The sequence below is a fragment of the Somniosus microcephalus genome, chromosome 21 (assembly GCF_052327205.1).
Source record: "Somniosus microcephalus isolate GS21.2 chromosome 21, FLI_Smic_1.0, whole genome shotgun sequence".
Taxonomy (NCBI): Eukaryota; Metazoa; Chordata; class Chondrichthyes; order Squaliformes; family Somniosidae; genus Somniosus; species Somniosus microcephalus.
The window spans coordinates 63,816,625-63,838,795 of NC_141007.1; the positions used below are offsets into that span (position 1 = coordinate 63,816,625).

Here is a 22,171-nt window from a genome sequence, read left to right on the forward strand (position 1 = left end):
GCCCGCAGTTGGTGGGACTGGTCGTCGGGAGCCTAATCGCCAATAATTGGCATCTATAATGCCACTTTAAGGGGCCCTTGCTATTTTCAGCCTTTTCCCACACTATACACGCCTGGTGGGAACCCCGCTGGTGAAACCTGGCGTGAACAATATCGGCTTGCTTACTTTCAGCTGCAGGTCAATCAGGAAAGAAGAGATTTAATCAGACAGCATTTGTAGGTTGCAGGACGGTGGCATAGTGGTTAGCACTGTTGCCTCACAGCGCCAGGGACCCGGGTTCGAATCCGGCCTCGGGTGACTGTGCAAACTCCACACAAACATTCTCCCCGTGTTTGCGTGGGTTTCCTCCGGGTGCTCCGGTTTCCTCCCACAGTCCAAAGATGTGCAGGTTAGGATGATTGGCTATGATAAATTGACCCTTAGTGTTAGGGGGATTAAATACGTGGGGTTACAGGGATAGGGTGGGATATGTGTTGGTGTAGGGGTTACAGGGATCGGGTGGGATATGTGTCGGTGCAGGCTTGATGGGCCGAAATGGCCCCTATCTGCACTGTGGGGTTTCTGTGATTTCTGTGACCTTGTTGTTTCAGGCTTGGGGCAACTTGTTCAAGGCTTAGGCACAACTGTGGAAGGTTGGAGCCTCACACACTTCTCCAGTGTGAGCTCCTGGGAAGCCCCTCTTGCCACCCTCACTCAGCGCCTCCTCAACTGAGGCACCTGCCAGAAGCATGGGAGGTCTTTTTTTCCTTCCCCCTCTTGGCATTACAGGACCTCCAGCCCCATTCGCAAAATGACACACGCCAGAACTGCAGAAGTTGCCATCAGAAATTTTATTTACAATAACCAACTGATGACATTTTTAAAATAAACACAACATTTCACCCAAGTGACTACCCTTGTGATTAGTGGTGCTTTATTTTTGTCTTATGCGTGCTCCTACGTAGTGGTTCCCCTGTGGCTTCAGCAGATGTGGAGGCCCCTTGCTCACTTTCCTGCTGCTCCTGTCTCGACATCTTTGGCGGGCGTCCTCTGGGGTGGCGAGCCTGTAAGGGCTCGCCAGCAGTCTGCTGCTCCTGCGGCTGTGCAGGGGTTGAGACCTCTGTCTTCGTTGGGTGTGAACTCCGGCGGGGCTCTGACCGAGGGCTCTGCAGTGGCATGGAAGTGTGAACGCTTGGAGAGGAGCCCCCACTTCCTTGAGGTCTGCCACCAACCTCCCTCTCATGGGTCAGGTCCCCCTCAGTGCCTGCAAGTGGCTTGAGAGCAGCTTGCTGCACATCAGGGGGGCCTTGGGGACCCGTTTCTACAATGGCAGTTCTACTCAGAGGGCCTGCCATGAAGGTCTGGTTTCTCTGCTCAATAGTTGACCATCGCTCCTCCAGAGATGTCAGTCTATTCTGAACACTCACCATGTTTTCAGCACTCTGGCGACTTAGCTCCTCCATGGCCGTTGCCATCCTCTCCTCTACTGTAGCCATCCTTTCTGCGGAGGTTGCCATCCTTTCCGTGGTGATGCGTTCATGCGCCAATGACTCCACAAAGGCTCTGTTCATGTTCACTATGGACTCCTCCATTCGCTCCACACTCACAGCGACCCTGGAGACAAAACCTGCCAGAGACTCCTGCATCTGTGCATGGAGATCCATCACCTCTTCTCTTGCGGATAGACCCAGAGGCAGAGGGTCGACATGCAGCAGAGCTGAGCTGGCAGAGTCCTGCGCCCTCCGACGAGGACTTTCCACTGCTGTCCCTGTCTCCACCATCTGCTGATGCTCACTTGTGAGCTGTGATACACCAGGTGACAACACCACTCTATCTCGCGAAGGTCCCACTGAGGTGTGAGTGTCTGCGCTGGTGCTGGGTGCGCTGAATTCTGCTGACGCTGCGCCCTCAGAGGTTGGAGCTTCCTCTGAGGCGTCTGGCTGCTCAGCCTCTTCCTCCTCCGCAGTGGGGACGGGGGCTTCGGATGGTCCTGTCGGGAAGTAAAGGAAAGAGTTAGAGATATGATGCCAAGGTTATATGCACATTGGATTTTGCAGATGCTCATAAGTCCAAATGATGTAGCTTCAGAATCATAACAGCGACTCATGCTATGTCAATGAGAGAGATGGAAAACTATTCTGTCACCAGCTTGCGGGCCTGCCCCTGTCTCTCCTTCCCCAGCTTCCACAGCCACATCAGCCCCGACAATTTCCAGCACTCCTTCCTCCCAGGGGGTCAGGTGGGCTATTGAGGGTGGGCCTCCTCCAGTCCTGTCTCGCTCTCTGTTGTTGTGAGCTCTCTTTTCCTGCAATGAGGGAGACAAGTGGAGTTTGAGTGAGAATGAAGGAGTGAGTGTAGAGATTGCATAGCATAGATACTTAGAGGGAGACAAAGATGGTGTGAGGCTGCAAGACCAAGGGCCCTCCCTGTGTGTTGTCAGTTGTGTTCAAAGCATCAGATTGAGAGGGAGTGTGAGGGCTGCATGGTGGAATAGTTATGTGAACGTGAGCATAGAGAGAGAGGGAATGGGTAAGCGTGCATGGATGTGACTGTGAAGTGGGATGTGGAGGAAGAGAGTGCTAAAGCTGAGTGCTGGTGGGGAAAGGCAATGGGGATCAGTTTGAGGGTGATGGAAACTTCATACTGTACTTACTTTCCCTGTACAGTGAAGGTCTGCTCTTATTTCTTATGTTCTTATCTTATGTAATACTGATGATTTAACATTGAGTATCTTTGCTCAGTAGAACTGACTCCAATTTACTGCAGTCTGCATATCAACTACAGAACAAGATTATTATATATAAATGGTAAATTTTTTGGTTGAAAAGCAAGAGTTCATTCTATTTAAAACTTTTTTTTTTGTTCAGGTGCTATATTACATTAACACAATCACTGCACCTGATTATGGGTGGAGCACCAGCAGGTCCTGCAGGAACAGGAAAAACAGAGACGACTAAAGATTTGGGTAGAGCTTTAGGCACCATGGTGTATGTTTTCAACTGCTCCGAACAAATGGACTACAAAGTAAGAAAGACATGAGTTTGCTTGCAATTTCATAGAATCAGAGAATATTACAGCAAAGAAATTGACCAATTTGGCCAATCAGTTGTGTGCCGTTTTTTCTCCATGTGAGCTATCTAGTCTAATCCCATTATCCTGCTTAATCTCCACACACTTTAATTTTCCTCTAATTCATGCAACTATCTAATTCCCTTTTAAAAGAATTTATGGATTCTGCTTCAAAAATTGGGACAAAGAATTCTACATTCTAAATTGTGTAAATGTATATATTTAACCTCGCTTTTAATTCTTTTTGCGAATTTAAGTCATCTTGTTATTGTCTTTCTGAACAGTGGAAACAATCTATCAGGTCGCTCGTTAATCTTCTCAGCTCTCGTAAAAAAAAAACTGACTTCTCAAGTTTCTCTATAACTACAACTCTTCATCCCTGGTAACATCCCTAGAGAATCTATGCTAAAATCTTTTCATTACTTTTATATCCTTCCTATCATGGAGGATGAAAACTCCACACAATACGACAAACTGTGGCCTATCTAAGATCTTGTAAATTCAACATTACCTCCATGCTTATGTATTCTGTATGTTTAGAGGAGAGCATTAACCAGAGTGATCCATTACCATTGAAGAGATGGCCAGAAGCGAACCTGCAGCTTTTGAGCTATGTGGCTATATTATGAAAAGAATGTTGACATGTTTACTGTTTAATGAGCCCTGCATCACTCTGCAGTTTAGCTACTGTACTTCCCAAAGCAAGAGTGCAAAAGGTGTTGTGCATGAATATAGGATGCATTATACTAATGTTAGAGGGACCAAAAGGGGCCATTAAAATAAGGAAACATCCAATGTGAATATGCAGCTGGTTGATGTGAAAGTGACCATGTATACTATGCTGCAGCAGAACACTATGAAAAGCTAAGATCAGCAGAAATTTACTTGGAAAAACTTCATCAAGGTGTTGAACATTTTCCTCATCTGGGAAATAGACTTCCTAATAGCTGACTGCATTTAGCTGCTCTGCACCGCTTTCCATGCAGCCCTGACAACTTTACAATACCACCCTGAGCATTACTTCCTCGGCCTGGCACAAAAAGGGAGCCATCCTCCCTCCTCCTTGGTCACTTGCAGGCTTTTGGCTCATCCTCCAACATATACAGAAGAAAAACGTAATCTCCCTCAGACAGGAATTGTCATCGCCTCGTTAAGAGGCTGCACCTATACTTTTAAGCTCCTGTCCTGGGTGTCCACTTCCTAATGGTCTCTGTATTCCTATGGCTAGCTTGTGCTGGAAGTGTACAACCTTTATTTAAACGAAGGAACTCCTGTAATATATATGCACACTGCTGGCTTTTTTTTTTATTCGCTTATGGGATCTGGGTGTCGCTGGCAAGGCCAGCATTTATTGCCCATCCCTAGTTGCCCTTGAGAAGGTGGTGCTGAGCCACCTTCTTGAATCGCTGCAGTCCGTGTGGTGATGGTACTCCCACAGTGTTGTTAGGGAGGGAGTTCCAGGATTTTGACCCAGCGACGATGAAGGACCGGCAATATACTTCTAAGTCAGGATGGTGTGTGACTTGGAGGGGAACTTGAAGGTGGTGGTGTTCCCATGCATCTGCTGCCCTTGTCCTTCTAGGTGGAAGAGGTCGCGGGTTTGGGAGGTGCTGCCGAAGAAGCCTTGGCGAGTTGCTGCAGTGCATCTTGTAGATGGTACACACTGCAGCCACGGTACGCCGGTGGTGGAGGGAGTGAATGTTTAAGGTGGTGGATGGAGTGCCAATCAAGCGGGCTGCTTTGTCCTGGATGGTATCAAGCTTCTTGAGTGTTGTTGGAGCTGCACTCATCCAGGCAAGTGGAGAGTATTCCATCACACTCCTGACATGTGCCTTGTAGATGGTGGAAAGGCTTTGGGGAGTCAGGAGGTGAGACACTCGCCGCAGAATATCTAGCCTCTGCCTAGCTGCGCTGCTAGTGGATGTTCAGTCCAAATGTGCTTAGGTTTTAGACTGGGCTTGAACTCAAAACCTTTTGACTTACAGGTGAAAATGATACTATGGCACTAAACTAACACTAGGGGATAATTTTAGCCTAACCTGCCCAGTGGGAAACTGATGTAATTGGATCAGCCGCCCATCAATGGCAGTCGATTCAATCCCATCAGTTTTCCACCAGGCAGGTTAGGTTAACATTACCCCTAAGTTTGAGTCATTGGGCTCAATTTTACCAGGCCCGCGGAGGCATGTTTGGAGGCATGTGAGTTGTCAAAATCGCAATAAATGGTGGCCGGGTCTGATCGCGCCTCCGAGCAATTTTCCCACATTCATGTTTTCAGACTCCATTTCCATCCCGCCTCCAAGTGGCGGGATAGGCCCTTAAGGCCCTTAACAACCACTTAATTGCCTCTATAATCCCATTTTGAGAGGCCTTTTTGATTTTTAGACATTTCCCCCATCCTACACGCCTCCTTTGGAACATGACAGTTAATCCTGGCGGCCTCACAATTGGATTGCTTACTAACAGCTGCAGCTCCCCCATTAAAAAGGAGTTTTCAGCAATAATCACTTGCAGGTGGCAGAACTTTGTTGTCTCAGGTCTGGGGGAACTTTTAGCAGGCATACTCATTGTGGAAGTTTGGAGCCTGACACCCATCTCCAGTGTGACCTGCTGGGAAACCCCTCTCCCCACCTTGACTGAGCGCTTCCTCAACTGAGGCATATACCAGAAGCATGGCGAACATTTATTTCCTTTCCTCCTGGACATCAGAATCAGATGAAGAACAGCCACGGCAGCAGCAGACCCATGAGCAGCAGCAGCACCAACAGTAGCAGCAGCAACAACAGGAGCGCCAAGCTGCTGCTCACCCACCTGAAGCTGCACAGGCCAGAAGGCGCCAGCACGCGACCACATTGCTGCCCGGGATGCACTCATGTTGGCCAGATTTGCTTAGCCTGCACAATCAAACACTTTTGCCTCGCACCTTCTTACCAGATCATCGACAATGGACAAGAAGCTGCGGATTCCTATCACTCTGACCACCATACTGACAATTGCAAGTCGCCCTAAGCCCTCAATGTGGAAGTTCCACTTGCAAAATGACACAGACCACAACTTCAACAGTTTGCCATCAAATCTGTTTATGATACCATGACAAGGATGGCTGGTCAAAAAACAATACATCACAACACCCAAGTGACTACCCTTGAGACTACTTGTGCTTTAACTTCCTCTTACGCGTGCTCCTATGTGGTGCTTCCCCTGTGGCTTAAGCAGATGTGGTGGCCCCTTGCTCACTTTCTTGCTGCTCCTGTCTCGACACCTTTGACGGGCGTCCTCTGGGGTTGCGAACCTGTGAGGGCTCGGCATCAGTCTGCTGCTCCTGCGGCTGTGCAGGGCCTGAGATGCCCATCTCAGTTGGGTGAGGACTCTGGTGGGGCTCTGACTGAGGGCTTTGCAGTGGCATGTCATGTGAGCACTTGGAGAGGAGCCCCACTTCCTTGTCGTCTGCCACCAACATCCCTCTCATGAGTCAGCCCCACTTCAGAACTAGCAAGTGGCTTGACAGCACCTTGCTGCACTGCAGGGGGGCCATGAGGACCTGTTTCTGCACTGGAAGTCCTACTCCAGAGGACTTCCATGAAGGTCTGGTTTGTATGCTCAATAGCTGACCATCGCTCCTCAAGAGATGTCATTTTATTCTGAACAATGACCATGTTTTCAAGACCCTGGCGACTAAGCTCCCCCATGGCCGTAGCCATCCGCTCCTCTACCATAGCCATCCTCTCCTCTATGGTAGCCAGCCTTACCACGGAGGTAGCCATCCTTTCCACGGAGGTTGTCATCCTTTCCGCGGTGATGCATTCATGCGCCAATGCCTCCACAAAGGCTCTGCTCATGTTGGCGATGGACTCCTCCATTTGTTCCACACTCGCAGCGACCCTGGAGCCAAAACCTGCCAGAGACTCCTGCACCTAGAGTTCCAGCACCGCTCTCCTTCTGGATGGACCCGGAGGCACAGGGTCGACATGCAGCTGAGCCAAGCTGGCAGAGTCCTTCGCCCTCCGACGAGGACTCTCCACTGCTGTCCCTGTCTCCATCATCTGCTGATGTTCACTTGTGAGTTGTGATACACAAGGTGACAACACTACTCTATCTCGCGAAGGTCCCACCGATGTGTGAGTGTCTGCACTGGTGCTGGGTGCGCTGAATTCTGCTAACAGAGCGCCCTCAGAGGTTGCAGCTTCCCCTGAGGAGTCTGGAGGCTCGGGCTGTTCCTCCTGGGGACGGAGGCTTTCGATGGTCCTGTGGGTGAGTAAAGAAAGAGTTAGAGATGTGAGTTCAAGGTTACATGCACATTGAATAGTGCAGATGATCATGTCAATCTGTTAAGCATCAGAATCATTATCAGTGACTCATGCAATGTCAATGAGAATGATGCTAAACTATTCTGTCACCAGCTTACTGTGATGCACCCGTCTGTCCGTCCCCCACTTGGGAATCGTCCTCGATCCCGGCGATTTCCAGGGCCGCCTCCTCCCAGGCGGTGAGCTGGGCTACTGAGGGTGGCCCTCCTCCTGTCATGGCTCTTTCCCTCTTATTGTGGGCTCTCTTTTCCTGCAATGAGGGACACAAGTGGAGTTTGAGTGATAATGAAGGAGTGAGTGTAAAGAATCCATAGCATAGATGCTTAGAAGGCGACAAAGGGCCCTCCCTGTGTGTTGTAAGTTGTTGTTGTTGCATCACAGTGATAGGGAGTGTGAGGGCTGCATGGTCGAATAGTTAAGTGAATGTGACCATAGATAGAGAGGGAATGGGTAAGGGTGCAGGGATTTAAGTGTCAAGTGGGATGTGGAGGAAGTGGTTGGCAAAACAGAGTGCTGGTGAGGAGAGGCGATGGGGATGAGATTGAGGGTGATGGGAAAGTCATACTCACTTTTCCTGTGCGGAGAAGGTCATGAAACCTCTTCCTGCATTGCAGCCAGGTTCTGCGGCTCATCGAGATGGAGTTGACCCCCTGGGCCACCTGCAGCCACACAGCTTTAGTCTGCTGGGGTGGCTTTTTTCTCCCTGAGGAAGGGAAGAGCACCTCTTTATTGGATCTCGCTCCCTCCACCAGAGCTTGGAGGGAGGGCTCATTGAAGCGTGGAGCACACTTTGGCCTACTGGTGGACGTAGTCGATCAATGAAGTGCTTACTAAAGTGGCCATAAAGTTTGCAGTCTCCAGAAGAAGCAAGGCTGCTTGCAGGCCTTAAAGCCAGCAGCATTGATGACATCATTGGAGGCGACTTTCTGTATGAAAAGACTCATTGAGCCAGGGGTTCCCACATGCTGGAAATCAATTGCCCAATTAGGGGAAAATCGGGGTCCTGACATGAATTCCCCCTGACACGCCCCAGCCCGCCCACAATGGCAAAATCCAGCCCATTTTGTTAGTATCAGTTCTCTTTCTTTAATAACCTTCAATAACTGTCCACACATTTCTCTGGCAGTCCTACAATTGCAATATCCCTCTGAAAAATGAGGTAAGGTACTTGTTTAGAAGAAATTTTGATGCAGCAATAGCAAATGTATTGATAAAATAACTACATTTACTAGCAGTTAAAAACAGTTTATATTTCATACTCTAAACAAGGTATTCTAATGTCTATAGGTAAGCAATGTGCCTGTTATGCTTGTGACTCATCAAGTTTCACTGATGTAGTTTTAATGCCCATTGTTTAGAAAATGAAATGGGACAAAAACTTTAAAAGAATTAAACCAGAATGAAAAATTAGACTATATTTTAATTAGAAAATAAAATTATTTTTTTCAAAAATTTAGATTATTGTTTAAAATGGTTATTTCATGTAATTTATAGTTTATTTTAAAAAGTGATGTTTTTTAAAAATGTATTTGAAGATTTAGTGCTGTTTTGGGGCCGCAGTATTTATAAGTTTTGACAGCTCTTCTTGTCAAACTTATGAATGAAGCATTCCCTGCTACGATTGGCTCTCCATGGCCCACATGATCCCAGGGGATGCATCGAACTAACTGCGCCCCTGGGATACGCAAGCACTGCGCGCTGGCAGCTGGACCAGGCCCCGGATCGGAATTCCACGGGGGCCCACAGCTCAACGGCTGGCGTGCTAGCTAAGTGCAGGTCGGGGGCTTACACCCGCGGGAAGCGCCCGGCCTGAATTTCTGGGGCTATGTATTTTCACTTCTAATATTTATAGTTTGCCTCTGTAGTACAGCACCTATGTTTTTACCCCTAGAAGCAGCTTAACTTTCTAAAGATTGATCTTTTTTCACCATATAGTCCTGTGGGAATATCTACAAGGGTCTGGCGCAAAGTGGAGCCTGGGGCTGTTTTGATGAATTCAACAGGATCTCTGTGGAAGTTTTGTCAGTGATTGCAGTGCAGGTAACTTAAAGATCTTCAATTGTCCCCTATTGAAGGATAGCAACAATATTATAATTCTTCCATTTTAGTTCAATTTCCACATATATATAAAAAATCTTCTGTTTTTCTATTCTTCCTACCAATTGAATAACTTCACATTTCCCCATATTATATTCCATCTCCCATGTTCTTGCCCATTCACGTACCCTGTCCATATATCCTTTTGCAGCCTCTTTGCGTCAACCTCACATCTTACTTTTCCACCTAGCTTTGTATTGTCAGCAAACTTGGATACATTGCACTCAGTTCCTTCATCTAAGTCATTAATATAGTTTGTAAATAGCTGAGGCCCAAGCACTGATCCTTGCGGCATCCCACTAGTTACAGCCTGCCAATCTGAAAATGACCTGTTTATCCCTACTCTCTGTTTTCTGTCTGTTAACCAATCCTTTATCCATGCTAATACCTTACCCCCAACCCCATGTGCCCTTATCTTGCTTAACAACCTTTTATGTGGCACCTTATCGAATATGCTACATCCACTAGTTCCCCTTTATCTACCCTGCTAGTTACATCCTCAAAAAACTAATAAATTTGTCAAACACGATTTACCTTTCATAAAACCATGTTGACTCTGACCAATCATTTTGGCCCAAAATTTGCAATCGGAGGTTTCCCGTGGGCGGATGTCACCGACCAGCAAAAAATTTACACATTTACCTGGTGGCCCGGGAGGTACGGAGGCTTGCGATCCTGGGCCTCTCCAGGTACGCGTGGGCAGAGGCCCACGTATCCCAGACGTGCGTGCGGTTGGCAAGCGCCCCTGGGATCACGTGGGCTGGCCCAACCAATAAAAGAAGGGGATCCCCATAAGTATGAATGGGGATCACTTAAAAAATACACAAACACATTAAATAAAAAAACGATTTAAATGGCATATTTAAAATTAATTAAAATGCCATTTAATTAAATATTTTAAATGAAAATTTAATTTTTGGGGAAAAAATTTATATGTTTTAACGGGGCTAAAAATAAACTTACCTTATTGGACAGGGTTTTTAATGTATAAATGAGTGATAAAATTTTATTTTTCTATTTTTTAAAACTCTTATGCTGGTAAAAGCAGACCTTATGCCTGCTTTTGGAAGGCATAAGAATTTCACAGGCATTCAGTGGGCGGAAATTGGGCAAATAGCGTAGCTCTCCACCCGCAGAGGCCCTTCTCCCAGGGATGCGGTGGACCTGTCAAGACAGATCGCAAGTTCCGGGTATTAGCGCATGCGCGTCACATGCCTAAACCCGGAATTTGCACAGGTCCTACGGGCACGTACGCACCTCGTACATAAAAACATAGAAGATAGGAGCAGGAGTAGGCCATTCAGCCCCTCGAGCCTACTCCGCCATTCAATGAGATCATGGCTGATCATCCAAACTCAGTACCCTGTCCCTGCCTTCTCCCCATATCCCTTGATCCCTTTAGCTTTAAGAAACATTTCTAACTCCTTCTTGAATATATTTAATGAATTGGCCTCAGCTGCCTTCTGTGGTAGCGAATTCCACAGGTTCACCACTCTCTGGGTGAAGAAATTCCTCCTCTATCTCTGTCCTAAATGGCTTACCCCTTATCATTAGACTGTGACCCCTGGTTCTGGACTCCCCCGCCATCGGGAACATCCTTCTTGCATCTCGTCTGTCTAGTCTTGTTAGAATTTTATAAGTTTGAATGAGATCCCCTCTCATTCTTCTAAACTCCAGCGAGTATAAGCCCAATTGACCCAATCTCTCCTCATACGTCATTCCTGCCATCCCAGGTATTAGTCTGGGGAATCTTCACTGCACTCCCTCCATGGCAAGAACATCCTTCCTCAGATAAGGTGACCAAAACTGCACACAACACTCAAGGTGTGGTCTCACCAAGGCCCTGTACAACTGCAGCAAGACATCCTTGTTCCTGTACTCGAACCCTCTCGCTACAAAGGCCAACATACTATTTGCCTTCTTAACCGCCTGCTGCACCTGCATGCTTACCTTCAGCGACTGGTGCACAAGGACACCCAGGTCTCGTTGCACGTCCCCTTCTCCCAATCTATTGCCATTCAGATAATAATCTGCCTTCCTGTTTTTGACACCAAAGTGGATAACCTCGCATTTATCCACATTATACTGCATCTGCCATGTATCTGCCCAATCACCCAACCTGTCCAAATCATACTGGAGTTTCTCTGCATCCTCCTCACGGCACACACGCCCACCCAGCTTTGTGTCGTCTGCAAACTTGGAGATATTACATCTAGTTCCCTCGTCTAGATCATTAATATATATTGTGAATAGCTGGGGTCCTAGGATCGATCCCTGCGGTACCCCACTAGTCACTGCCTGCCACCTGGAAAAAGAGCCGTTTATTGCAACTCTTTGCTTCCTGTCTGCCAACCTGTTCTCTGTCCAAGTCAGTACCTTGCCCCCATCCCATGTGCCTTAACTTTACACGCTAACCTCTTATGCGGGACCTTATCGAAAGCCTTCTGAAAGTCCAAATACACCATATCCACTGGTTCTCCCTTATCTATTCTACCAGTTACATCCTCAAAAAATTCCAGTAGATTAGTCAAGCACAATTTACCTTTTGTAAATCCATGTTGACTTTGTCCGATCCTGTCACTATTTTCCAAGTGCTCTGCTATTACATCTTTTATAATGGACTCTAGCGTTTTCCCCACTACCGATGTCAGGCTTACTGGTCTATAATTCCCCGTTTTCTCTCTACCACCTTTTTTGAATAGTGGGGTAACATTACCTACCCTCCAATCCATGGGAACTGTTCCAGAGTCTATCGAATTTTGGAAGATGACCAGCAATGCATCTACTATTTCTAGGGCCACTTCCTTAAGTACCCTAGGATGTAGATTATCAGGCCCATGGGATTTATCGGCCTTCAATCCCATCAATTTTACTAACACCATTTCCCTACAAATACTGATTTCATGCAGTTCCTCCCTCTCATTAGACCCTATGTTCCCCGACATCTCTGGGAGGTTATTTGTGTACTACTTTGTGACGACAGAACCAAAGTATGTATTTAAGTCGTCTGCCATTTCTTTGTTCCCCATTATAAATTCCCCTGATTCTGACTGCAAGGGACCTATGCTTGACTTCACCAATCTTTTTCTCTTCACATATCTATAGAAGGTTTTACAGTCAGTTTTCATGTACCCTGCAAGCTTACTCTCATACTCTATTTTCCCCCTCTTAATTAATCCCTTTGTCCTCCTTTGCTGAACCCTAAACTGCTCCCAATCCTCAGGTTTACTGCTTTTTCTGGCCAATTTATATGTCCTCTCCTTGGATCTTATGCTATCACTAATTTCCCTTGTTAGCCCTGGTTGCGTCACCTTTTTTGTTTTATTTTTATGCCAAACAGGGATGAACAAATTCTGTAGTTCATCCATGCGATCTTTAAATGTTTGCCATTGCCTATCTACCGTCAACCCTTTGAGTAACATTCCCCAATCAATCCTACTCAACTCGCGCCTCATACCATCGTAGTTTCCTTTATTTAAATTCAGGACCCTAGTCTCTGAGTCAACTACTTCATTCTCCATCTTAATGAAGAATTCTATCATATTATGATCGCTCCGCCCCAAGGGGCCTCGCACAACAAGATTGCTAATTATTCCTTTCTCATTACATAATACCCAGTCTAAGATGGCCTGATCTCCAGTTGGTTCCTTGACATATTGGTCCAGGAAACCATCCCGTATACACTCCAGGAATTCCTCCTCCACAGTATTGTTACTAATTTGGTTAGCCCAATCTATATGTAGATTAAGGTCACCCATGATAACTGCTGTGCCCTTATTGCACGCTTCTCTAATTTCCCATTTAATGCCATCCCCAACCTCTGCATTACTGTTTGGGGGTCTGTATACAACTCCCACTAACGTTTTCTGCCCCTTGGTATTTCTCAGCTCTACCCATACAGATTCCACATCATCAGAGCTAATATCCTTCCTTACAATTGTGTTAATCTCCTCTTTAACCAGCCATGCTACCCCACCTCCTTTTCCTTTTTGCCTGTCTTTCCTGAATATTGAATACCCCTGGATGTTGAGTTCCCAGCCTTGGTCACCCTGGAGCCATGTTTCCGTAATCCCAATCATATCATATCCATTTACATCTATTTGCGCAGCTAATTCATCCACCTTATTACGAATGCTCCTCGCATTAAGACACAAAGGGGGAGAAATTGGGTAAGTAGCGCCACTTGTTAGCGCCTAAAGAGGCAGGCAGTGGCTGTAGTGCCACTGGCTGTGCCTCCTGCGATATTGAGTTGGGGCGATAATGGTGGCGTTGGTCTTTTGCGCTGCGCCACCACCGATGATGTCATCGGTGTGCGCAGTGCCCCATTCGCGATATTTGGTAGCGAACGCCACAGTTGCGCCGTTCGCTACCCGCGCCCGGTTCACGGGGCCTGACTGTGCCAGCAGCGGCGCAAGTTAAGGTGGAGGTGCGGGGCGGCCGCCTTTCTCGGTGGCCACCTGCCAGCACCTCCGTTCCCGGCCTCCTAACCCCCGCCGCCCCCCCCCACCCCCCCCCATGGCATTGCCGGCTGTTTCCCGAGAGCCCGGCACTTCTCCTTGGTGCCGGGCTCATTTGCCGGCCCTCGCGATTGGGGTTCACGCTGTTGCAGGCACCTCCCCCTTAACAGTGGGAGGAAGGCCTGCAGTACCGCAGCGTGCCGTGCTGCGATATTCAGTTTCAGTGCCCTAAGAGGGACGCGGAGCGCCTCGAGCCTCGCCCCGTGTTCCTCGAGGGGCAATGGAACTGAATATCGGACGATCGCTGAAGCCGCGAACGCTGCGCTAAATCCTGCGCTCAGGCGACTTCTGCGCCACTTTGGCGCCCCAACCCAATTTCTAGGCCAAAGCCTTCAGGCTTGTTTTTTTAACACTCTTAGACATTTTAGAATTATTATTTACTGTGGCCATGTTTGATTTAAACCCTTGATTTCTCTGACTGCCACTTTTGCTTTTCTCCTTCCTGTCTTTTGCTTCTATCCTTGTTTCCCTTTCCTTTGTCTCCCTGTACAGGTTCCCATCCCCCTGCCATTTTAGTTTAAACCTTCCCCCACAGCACTAGCAAGCACTCCCCCTAGGACATCGGTCCCTGTCCTGTCCAGTTACAAACCGTCCAGTTTGTACTGGTCCCACTTCCCCCAAAAACGGTTCCAATGTTCCAGGAATTTGAATCCCTCCCCCTTGCACCATTCCTCTAACCACGTATTCTTCTGCAATATCCTTCTATTTCTACTCTGACTAGCATGTGGCACTGGTAGCAATCCTGAGATTACCACCTTTGAGGTCCTATTTTTTAATTTACCTCCTAACTCCCTATATTCAGCTTTTAGGACCTCATCTCGGTTTTTACCTATATCGTTGGTACCGATATGCACCACGACAACTGGCTGTTCACCCTCCCCTTCCAAAATGCTCTGCAGCCGTTCTGAGACATCCTTGACCCTTGCAACAAGGAGGCAACATACCATCCTGGAGTCTCGTTTGCGGCTGCAGAAACGCCTATCTATTCCCCTTACAATAGAATCCCCTATTACTATAGCTCTCCACTCTTTTTCCTCCCGTCCTGTGCAGCAGAACTACCCACGGTGACAGGAAGTTGGCTGCTGCTGTCTTCCCCGGATAAGCCATCTCCCTCAACAATATCCAAAGCGGTATATCTGTTTGAGAGGGGGATGGCCACAGGGGACCCCTGCACTACCTACCTGCAGCTACTACTCTGCCTGGCGGTCACCCATTCCCTTCCTGCCTGTGCTGCCTTTACCTGCAGTGTGACCAACTCATTAAACGTGCTACCCATGACGTCCTCAGCATCGCGAATGCTCCAGTATGTATCCATTCACAGCTCCAGCGCTGTAATGCGGTCTGCCAGTAGGTGCAGCTGGATACACTTCCTGCATACATGGTCGTCTGGGACACAGGAAGTGTCCCTGATTTCCCACATAGTGCAGGAGGAGCATACCAAGGCGCCGAGCTGTACTGCCATGACTTACCCTTTAATTAATTCAAATTAAATTAAATCAAATCAGTCCCACCAATTACACTACAATTAAATGATATACTCAAGGGCCCTTGTTTACCAGCAGTCCCCGTTACACAACAGAGACCTTAGCAACTATAAACCACAAAATTTAAGTTTGGAAAAAAGCGAGAAAGAGAGAAATACTCACCAACCAATCACTTACCTGCTTGCTGGTGACGTCACACTTCGATTACTTTTTACTTCTCTCTCTCCTCTCGCTGACTCTGTGCCTCTCGCAGGTCCGTCGCTCAGCTCCGGTCCCAGGCCTCCTCTCCGTGCTCTTTTTATCCTCCTCTCGCTGACACCCATAGGGGTCACAAAATACAGCCCATTATGATTTTCTAAGTGATATACCTATCAATTCATCCAATGAAAAGCGACGAGTTAAGAAAGTAACTATAGGTTTTTATTGGCTAAATAACAGAGCCCACCCTCGTGGGTGATCGGATCCAACAAGGAGGAATACCAGCCAGTCGACCACCTTTATACCTGGGCAGGTAGGTGGAGCCATGGGCGGAGTCAGCAGTGTTCAGCCCAGGTATAACAGCGTGACAAGAGGCGACCTCGTATAGTGATACAACAGTGTGAACAGTGATAACGATATAACAGTGATAACTATAGTGTAATGATAGTGAACGACAAAAGTGGTTTACCACATTCACCCCTTGTTTAGATTTGAGTCCGGCGGGGTGAAGTGTACTACCAGTTCTGGTAAGTCAGTCTGTCCGGAGGCCTCGTAAGCCTTTCTGATCGTCGCAGCGGCGGTGTTGCATTCTCCGGTGTTGATGCTGGTGTCTGTGTGGTCAGCGAAGGCTCGTGGGGTTCCGGTGTGCCGTCTACCTGAGCTGGAATTGGGGGGGGCGGGGGGTGGGGGGGGGTAAAGGTGGTGTCTCCGGAATGCCTGAGGGTGCGAGGTCCCGTAAGGAGACTGTGTCCTCCCGCCCGTCTGGGTAAGCCACATAGGCGTACTGGGGGTTGGCGTGCAGGAGGTTCACCTTCTCGACCAGGGGGTCCATTTTATGGGCCCTCACGTGCTTTCACAGCAGGACGGGCCCCGGGGAGGTCAGCCAGGTTGGTAGTGTGGTTCCCGTAGTCGACTTCCTGGGGAAAACAAACGTTCGTTCATGGGGGGTGGCGTTAATGGCAGTGCAGAGTAGTGACCGGATGGAATGCAGCGCTGCCGGGAGGACTTCCTGCCAGCGGGAGGTTGGGAGGTCCTTAGACTTTAAGGCTAAGAGGACGGCCTTCCATACCGTCGCGTTCTCTCTTTCCACCTGGCCGTTCCCTCGGGGGTTGTAGCTGGTGGTCCTGCTTGCAGCAATACCTCTCGCTAGTAGGAACTGACGGAGTTCCTCGCTCATGAAGGAGGAGCCCCGGTCACTATGTATATAGTTTGGGAACCCGAACAAGGCGAAGAGGTCGTTCAGGCATTTAATGACTGTGGTACTGGTCATGTCTGGGCAGGGGAAGGCAAAGGGGAAACGGAAGTACTCATCAACGATGTTGAGGAAGTACACATTACGGTCAGAGGACGGGAGGGGCCCCTTAAAGTCGATGCTCAGGCGCTCAAAGGGGCGGGTGGCCTTGATCAGGCTTGCTCTGTCCGGCCTAAAGAAGTGCGGTTTGCACTCGGCACAGGTCTGGCAGTTCCTGGTCATGGTCCTGACCTCCTCGATGGAGTATGGCAGGTTGCGGGCCTTAATGAAGTGGTAAAGTCTGGTGACCCCGGGGTGGCAGAGGTCGTTGTGGAGGGTCTGAAGTCTATCACTTTGCGCGCTGGCGCATGTAATTCGTGACAGAGCATCAGGGGGATCGTTCAGCTTACCTGGCCGGTACAAGATATCATAATCATAGGTGGATAGTTCGATTCTCCACCTCTTGTCATTCTTGATTTTGCCCCTCAGCTTGTTATTAAACATAAAAGCGACCGAACGCTGGTCGGTGAGGAGGGTAAATTGTTTGCCTGCCAGGTAATGTCTCCAGCGTCGTACCGCCTCCACAATCGCTTGGGCCTCCTTCTCGACCGACGAGTGTCGGATCTCAGGTCCCTGTAGGGTCCTTGAGAAGAAGGCCACTGGTCTCCCCTCCTGGTTAAGGGTAGCGGCTAGGGCGAAGTCGGATGCATCGCTGTCCACTTGGAAGAGGATGGACTCGTCCACTGCGTGCATTGTGGCCTTGGCGATGCCTCCCTTAATGAGGGAGAAGGCTGCGCACGCTTCCTCCATAAGGGGGAAGGATGTGGACTTCATGAGGGGTCTGGCTTTGTCTGCATAATTGGGCACCCATTGGGCATAGTAGGCGAAGAGCCCCAGGGTTCTCTTCAGAGCCTTTGGACAGTGGGGGAGGGGTAGCTCCATGAGGGGACGCATTCTTTCGGGGTCAGGGCCGATGACTCCGTTCTCTACTACACAGCCGAGGATGGCAAGGCGCGAGGTGTTAAACACACATTTCTCCTTATTGTAGGTGAGGTTCAGCTGTTGGGCCGTACGGAGGAATCTCTCCAGATTAACGTCATGGTCCTGCCGGTCGCGGCCGCAGATGGTGACGTTATCTAGGTAGGGGAACGTGGCGTGCAGCCCGTTCTGGTCAACCATCCGGTCCATCTCCCTTTGGAAGACCGAAACCCCGTTGGTGACGCCGAAGGGAACCCTAAGGAAGTGGTAGAGGCGGCCATTCGCCTCGAAGGCGGTATACTGGCGGTCCTCAGGGCGGATAGGGAGTTGGTGGTAGGCCGACTTAAGGTCGATGGTAGAGAATACTCGGTATTGTGCGATCTGATTGACCATATCAGATATGCGGGGAAGGGGGTATGCGTCCAGCTGGGTGTACCTGTTTATGGTCTGGCTGTAGTCGATGACCAGGCGGTTCTTATTGCCCGTCTTAACTACCACGACCTGGGCACGCCAGGGGCTGGTGCTCCCTTCGATGATGCCCTCCTTCAGGAGATGCTGCACCTCAGAGCTAATGAAAGCTCTGTCCCCGGCGCTGTACCGCCTGCTCTTGGTCGCGACGGGTTTGCAGTCGGGGGTGAGGTTAGCGAACAGGGAAGGTGGCGGGACCTTGAGGGTGGATAGGCCGCAGGTGTTACGCGGTGGGCGGTTTAAAATCTGTTGGTTGTCGACTGTGAGTGGGGGGAGGGGTCCGCCGTATGCTAGCGTGACGCTTTGGAGGTGGGATTGGAAATCTAGCCCTAGTAGGACGGCGGCGCATAGCTGGGGGAGGACGAGGAGTTTAAAATTTTTATACTCCGTACCCTTAACCGATAGGGTCGCAACACAGTAGCTGCTGATGTCTGTGGCGTGGGATCTCGATGCCACCGAGATCCGGTTGCGCGTTGGCAGGACAGGGAGGGAGTAGTGGCTCACCGTGTCTGGGTGGATGAAACTCTCCGTGCTTCCGCTGTCGAACAGGCAGGTCGTGGCATGGCCGTTTACTCTGATGTCCATCATTGACTTGGACAGGCGATTGCGGGCGGGTTTGGTCCAGTGAGACGGAGGCTAGTGTATAGCTGAGCGAGTTGCTGTAGTCTGCGGGTGAGGCGGTAGTCGGGTCTAGAGGCACGGTGGCGGTCGAGCGTGGTGGGTAAAATGGCGTCTCCCACGAGGTTGGACAAAATGGCGGAGAAGATGGCTGCCCCCGTAACTCACATGAGGCACTGCTGGTGTCGGTTGCCTGTATCAAAGATGGCCGCCCCCATGACTCACATGTGGGAATGCTGGCCTCTGTTGCCTTGAAGGAAGATGGCCGCCCCCACAGCTCGCATGAGGCACTGCTGGCCTCTGATGATCCACCTCTGCAGGCCTTAGTGAAGTGGCCTTTCTTCATGCAGTTTGAGCAGGTAGAGTTCCTGGCTGGGCAGCGCGACCTCGGGTGTTTCGCCTGGCCGCAGAAGAAGCAGCCGGCGGCCCAATCGCGGGGGTCCGATGTCGGAGCCGGTACCGGGGGTGGCGGTCTCGATCGGGTCCGGGACGCCGACGCTGAGGTAGGTCCCAGGGGGGTTGCTGCGGGGGGTATCGCGGTCGGGGTCGGTCCCAGGGTCGCGAGTTACAGTACCTTGAGTATGCCTCGAGGTCCCGATGGGCCACCTCTAGAGAGAGAGCGAGGGCTGCAGCTTTGTCCAGGTCGAGGTCCCTTGCTTCCAGTAGTCTTTGCCATGAGTAGTCGGACCGCAGGCCTTTCAGGAAGGCATCGCGGACATTGTCTTCAGTATTTTCTGCCACCGTTACCGCTTTAAAGTTACAGTCTCTGCCGAGTGCTTGTAGCACCCGTAAAAATTCCTCCACGGGCTCTCCTGGCTGTTGCGGGCGGGATCTTAGGAGGTGTCTGGCATACATGGAATTTACCGGGGTTTGGTACTGTCTTTTCAGCCGGTTGGTGGCGTCCTCGTATGTTTTAAGGTCCCGGATGAGTGCGAATACTTTAGGGCTCACTTGGGCGTTCAGAACTCTTAGCATGGATTTCTGAGGCACGCCGGATTCTCCCAGGTAGGCTTCGAAGCAGCTCAGCCAGTGTTCGAAGTCGAGGGCTGAGTTTGCTGCCTGTGGGTTTAGGTCCAGGTACGGTGGTCTGAGGGCTCGCAGCCAGGCCGGCTGCTGTGGCTGTTGTAGCTGGGCGTCTGGCTGGTCGCTTGGCTGGTCGTTTGACTGCTCAAGTGTCAACATTTTAAAATTTAGCCAATAAAATTGATATACCTATCAATTCATCCAATGAAAAGCGACGAGTTAAGAAAGTAACTATAGGTTTTTATTGGCTAAATAACAGAGCCCACCCTCGTGGGTGATCGGATCCAACAAGGAGGAATACCAGCCAGTCGACCACCTTTATACCTGGGCAGGTAGGTGGAGCCATGGGCGGAGTCAGCAGTGTTCAGCCCAGGTATAACAGCGTGACAAGAGGCGACCTCGTATAGTGATACAACAGTGTGAACAGTGATAACGATATAACAGTGATAACTATAGTGTAACGATAGTGAACGACAAAAGTGGTTTACCACACTAAGTACCCTGTTACCACGTCCTTAATAATGGATTCCAGCATTTTCCTGACGTCTGATGTCAGGCTAACTGGCCTGTAGTTCCCAGTTTTCTCTCTCCCTCCTTTCTTGAATAGCGGGGTTACATTTGCTACCTTCCAATCCACTGGGACCTTTCCTGAATCTAGGGAATTTTGGAAGATCACAACCAATGCATCCACTTTCTCTGCAGCCACTTCTTTTAGAACCCTAGGATGTAGGCCATCAGGTCCAGGGGATTTGTCACCTTTTAGTCCCATTAGTTTCTCAAGTACTTTTTCTCTACTGATACTAATTACTTTAAGTTCCTCGCTCTCATTAGCCCCTTGGTTCCCCACTATTTTTGGTATTCTTCTACTATGAAGACAGATACAAAGGGCTTGATTTTGCCAGGTCCGAGGAGGCGGGATTGGAGGCGTGTGAGGTGGTAAAATCGCAAAAAATGGCGGGCGGGCCTGATCCCGCCTCCATCCCCCCTCCGAGCCATTTTCCCAAATGCGTGTTTTCTGACCTCGTTTCCATCCCGCTTCCAAGAGGTGGGGTAGGCCCTTAAAACCACTTAATTGCCTCTATAATCCCATTTTAAGAGGCCTTTCTGATTTTCCCACATTTCCCACCTGCTGCACGTCTCCTCTGGAACACGCCAGTGAATCCTGGCACCTCACAAGTGGACTGCTTACTAACAGCTGCAGCTCCAACATTAAAAAGGAGTTTTCAGCAATCATCATTTGCAGGTGGCAGAACTTTGTTGTCTCAGGTCTGGGGGAACTTTTAGCAGGCATACTCATTGTTGTGGAAGTTTGGAGCCTGACACCCATCTCCAGTGTGACCTGCTGGGAAACCCCTCTCCCCACCTTGACTGAGCGCTTCCTCAACTGAGGCATATACCAGAAGCATGGGAACCATTTATTTCCTTTCCTCCTGGACATCAGATTCAGACGAAGACCAGCTGTGGCAGCAGCAGAACCATGAACAACAGCACCACCAACAGCAGCAGCAACAACAGGTGCGCCAAGCTGCTGCTCACCCACCTGAAGCTGCATAGACCAGAAGGCGCCAGCGTGCGACCACATTGCTGCCCGGGTTGCAAGGGACGCACTCATCTTGGCCAGATTCACTTAGCCTGCACAATCAAACACTTTTGCCTCGCACCTTCTTATCAGACCATCGACAATGGCCAAGAACCTGCGGATTCCTATCACTCTGACCACCATACTGACAATTGCAAGTCGCCCTAAGCCCTCAATGTGGATGTCCTATTAGCGAAATAGCACACGCCACAACTGCAACAGTTTGCCATCAGAATTTTTTATGACAAGCAACTGATGGTTTTTCAAAATTAAACACATTACACTCAAGTGACTACCCTTGTGACTACTTGTGCATTATCTTCCTCTTACGCGTGCTCCTGCGTGGTGCTTCCCCTGTGGCTTCAGCAGATGTAGAGGTCCCTTGCTCACTTTCTTGCTACTCCTGTCTCGACACCTTTGGCGGGCATCCTCTGGGGTTGTGAACCTGTGAGGGCTCGGCAACAGTCTGCTGCTCCTGCGGCTGTGCAGCGGTTGAGACGCTGATCTCAGTTGGGTGAGGACTCTGGTGGGGCTCTGACCGAGGGCTCTGCAGTGGCATGGTCGTGTGAGCGCTTGGAGAGGAGCCCCCACTTCCTTGTAGTATGCCACCAACATCCCTCTCA

At 49.5% G+C, this 22,171-nt stretch overlaps 1 protein-coding gene across 1 annotated transcript in view; it reads left to right on the forward strand.

The window, feature by feature from the left end:
• LOC147102876 (dynein axonemal heavy chain 17-like) overlaps positions 1-22,171 on the forward strand; it is a 908,504-nt gene that overhangs the window by 499,876 nt on the left and 386,457 nt on the right. Inside the window, exons 39-40 of the mRNA XM_085963770.1 lie at positions 2,847-3,003; positions 9,291-9,395. Coding sequence (XP_085819896.1) covers positions 2,847-3,003; positions 9,291-9,395 — 262 coding nt within the window. The remainder of the gene's footprint in view (positions 1-2,846; positions 3,004-9,290; positions 9,396-22,171) is intronic.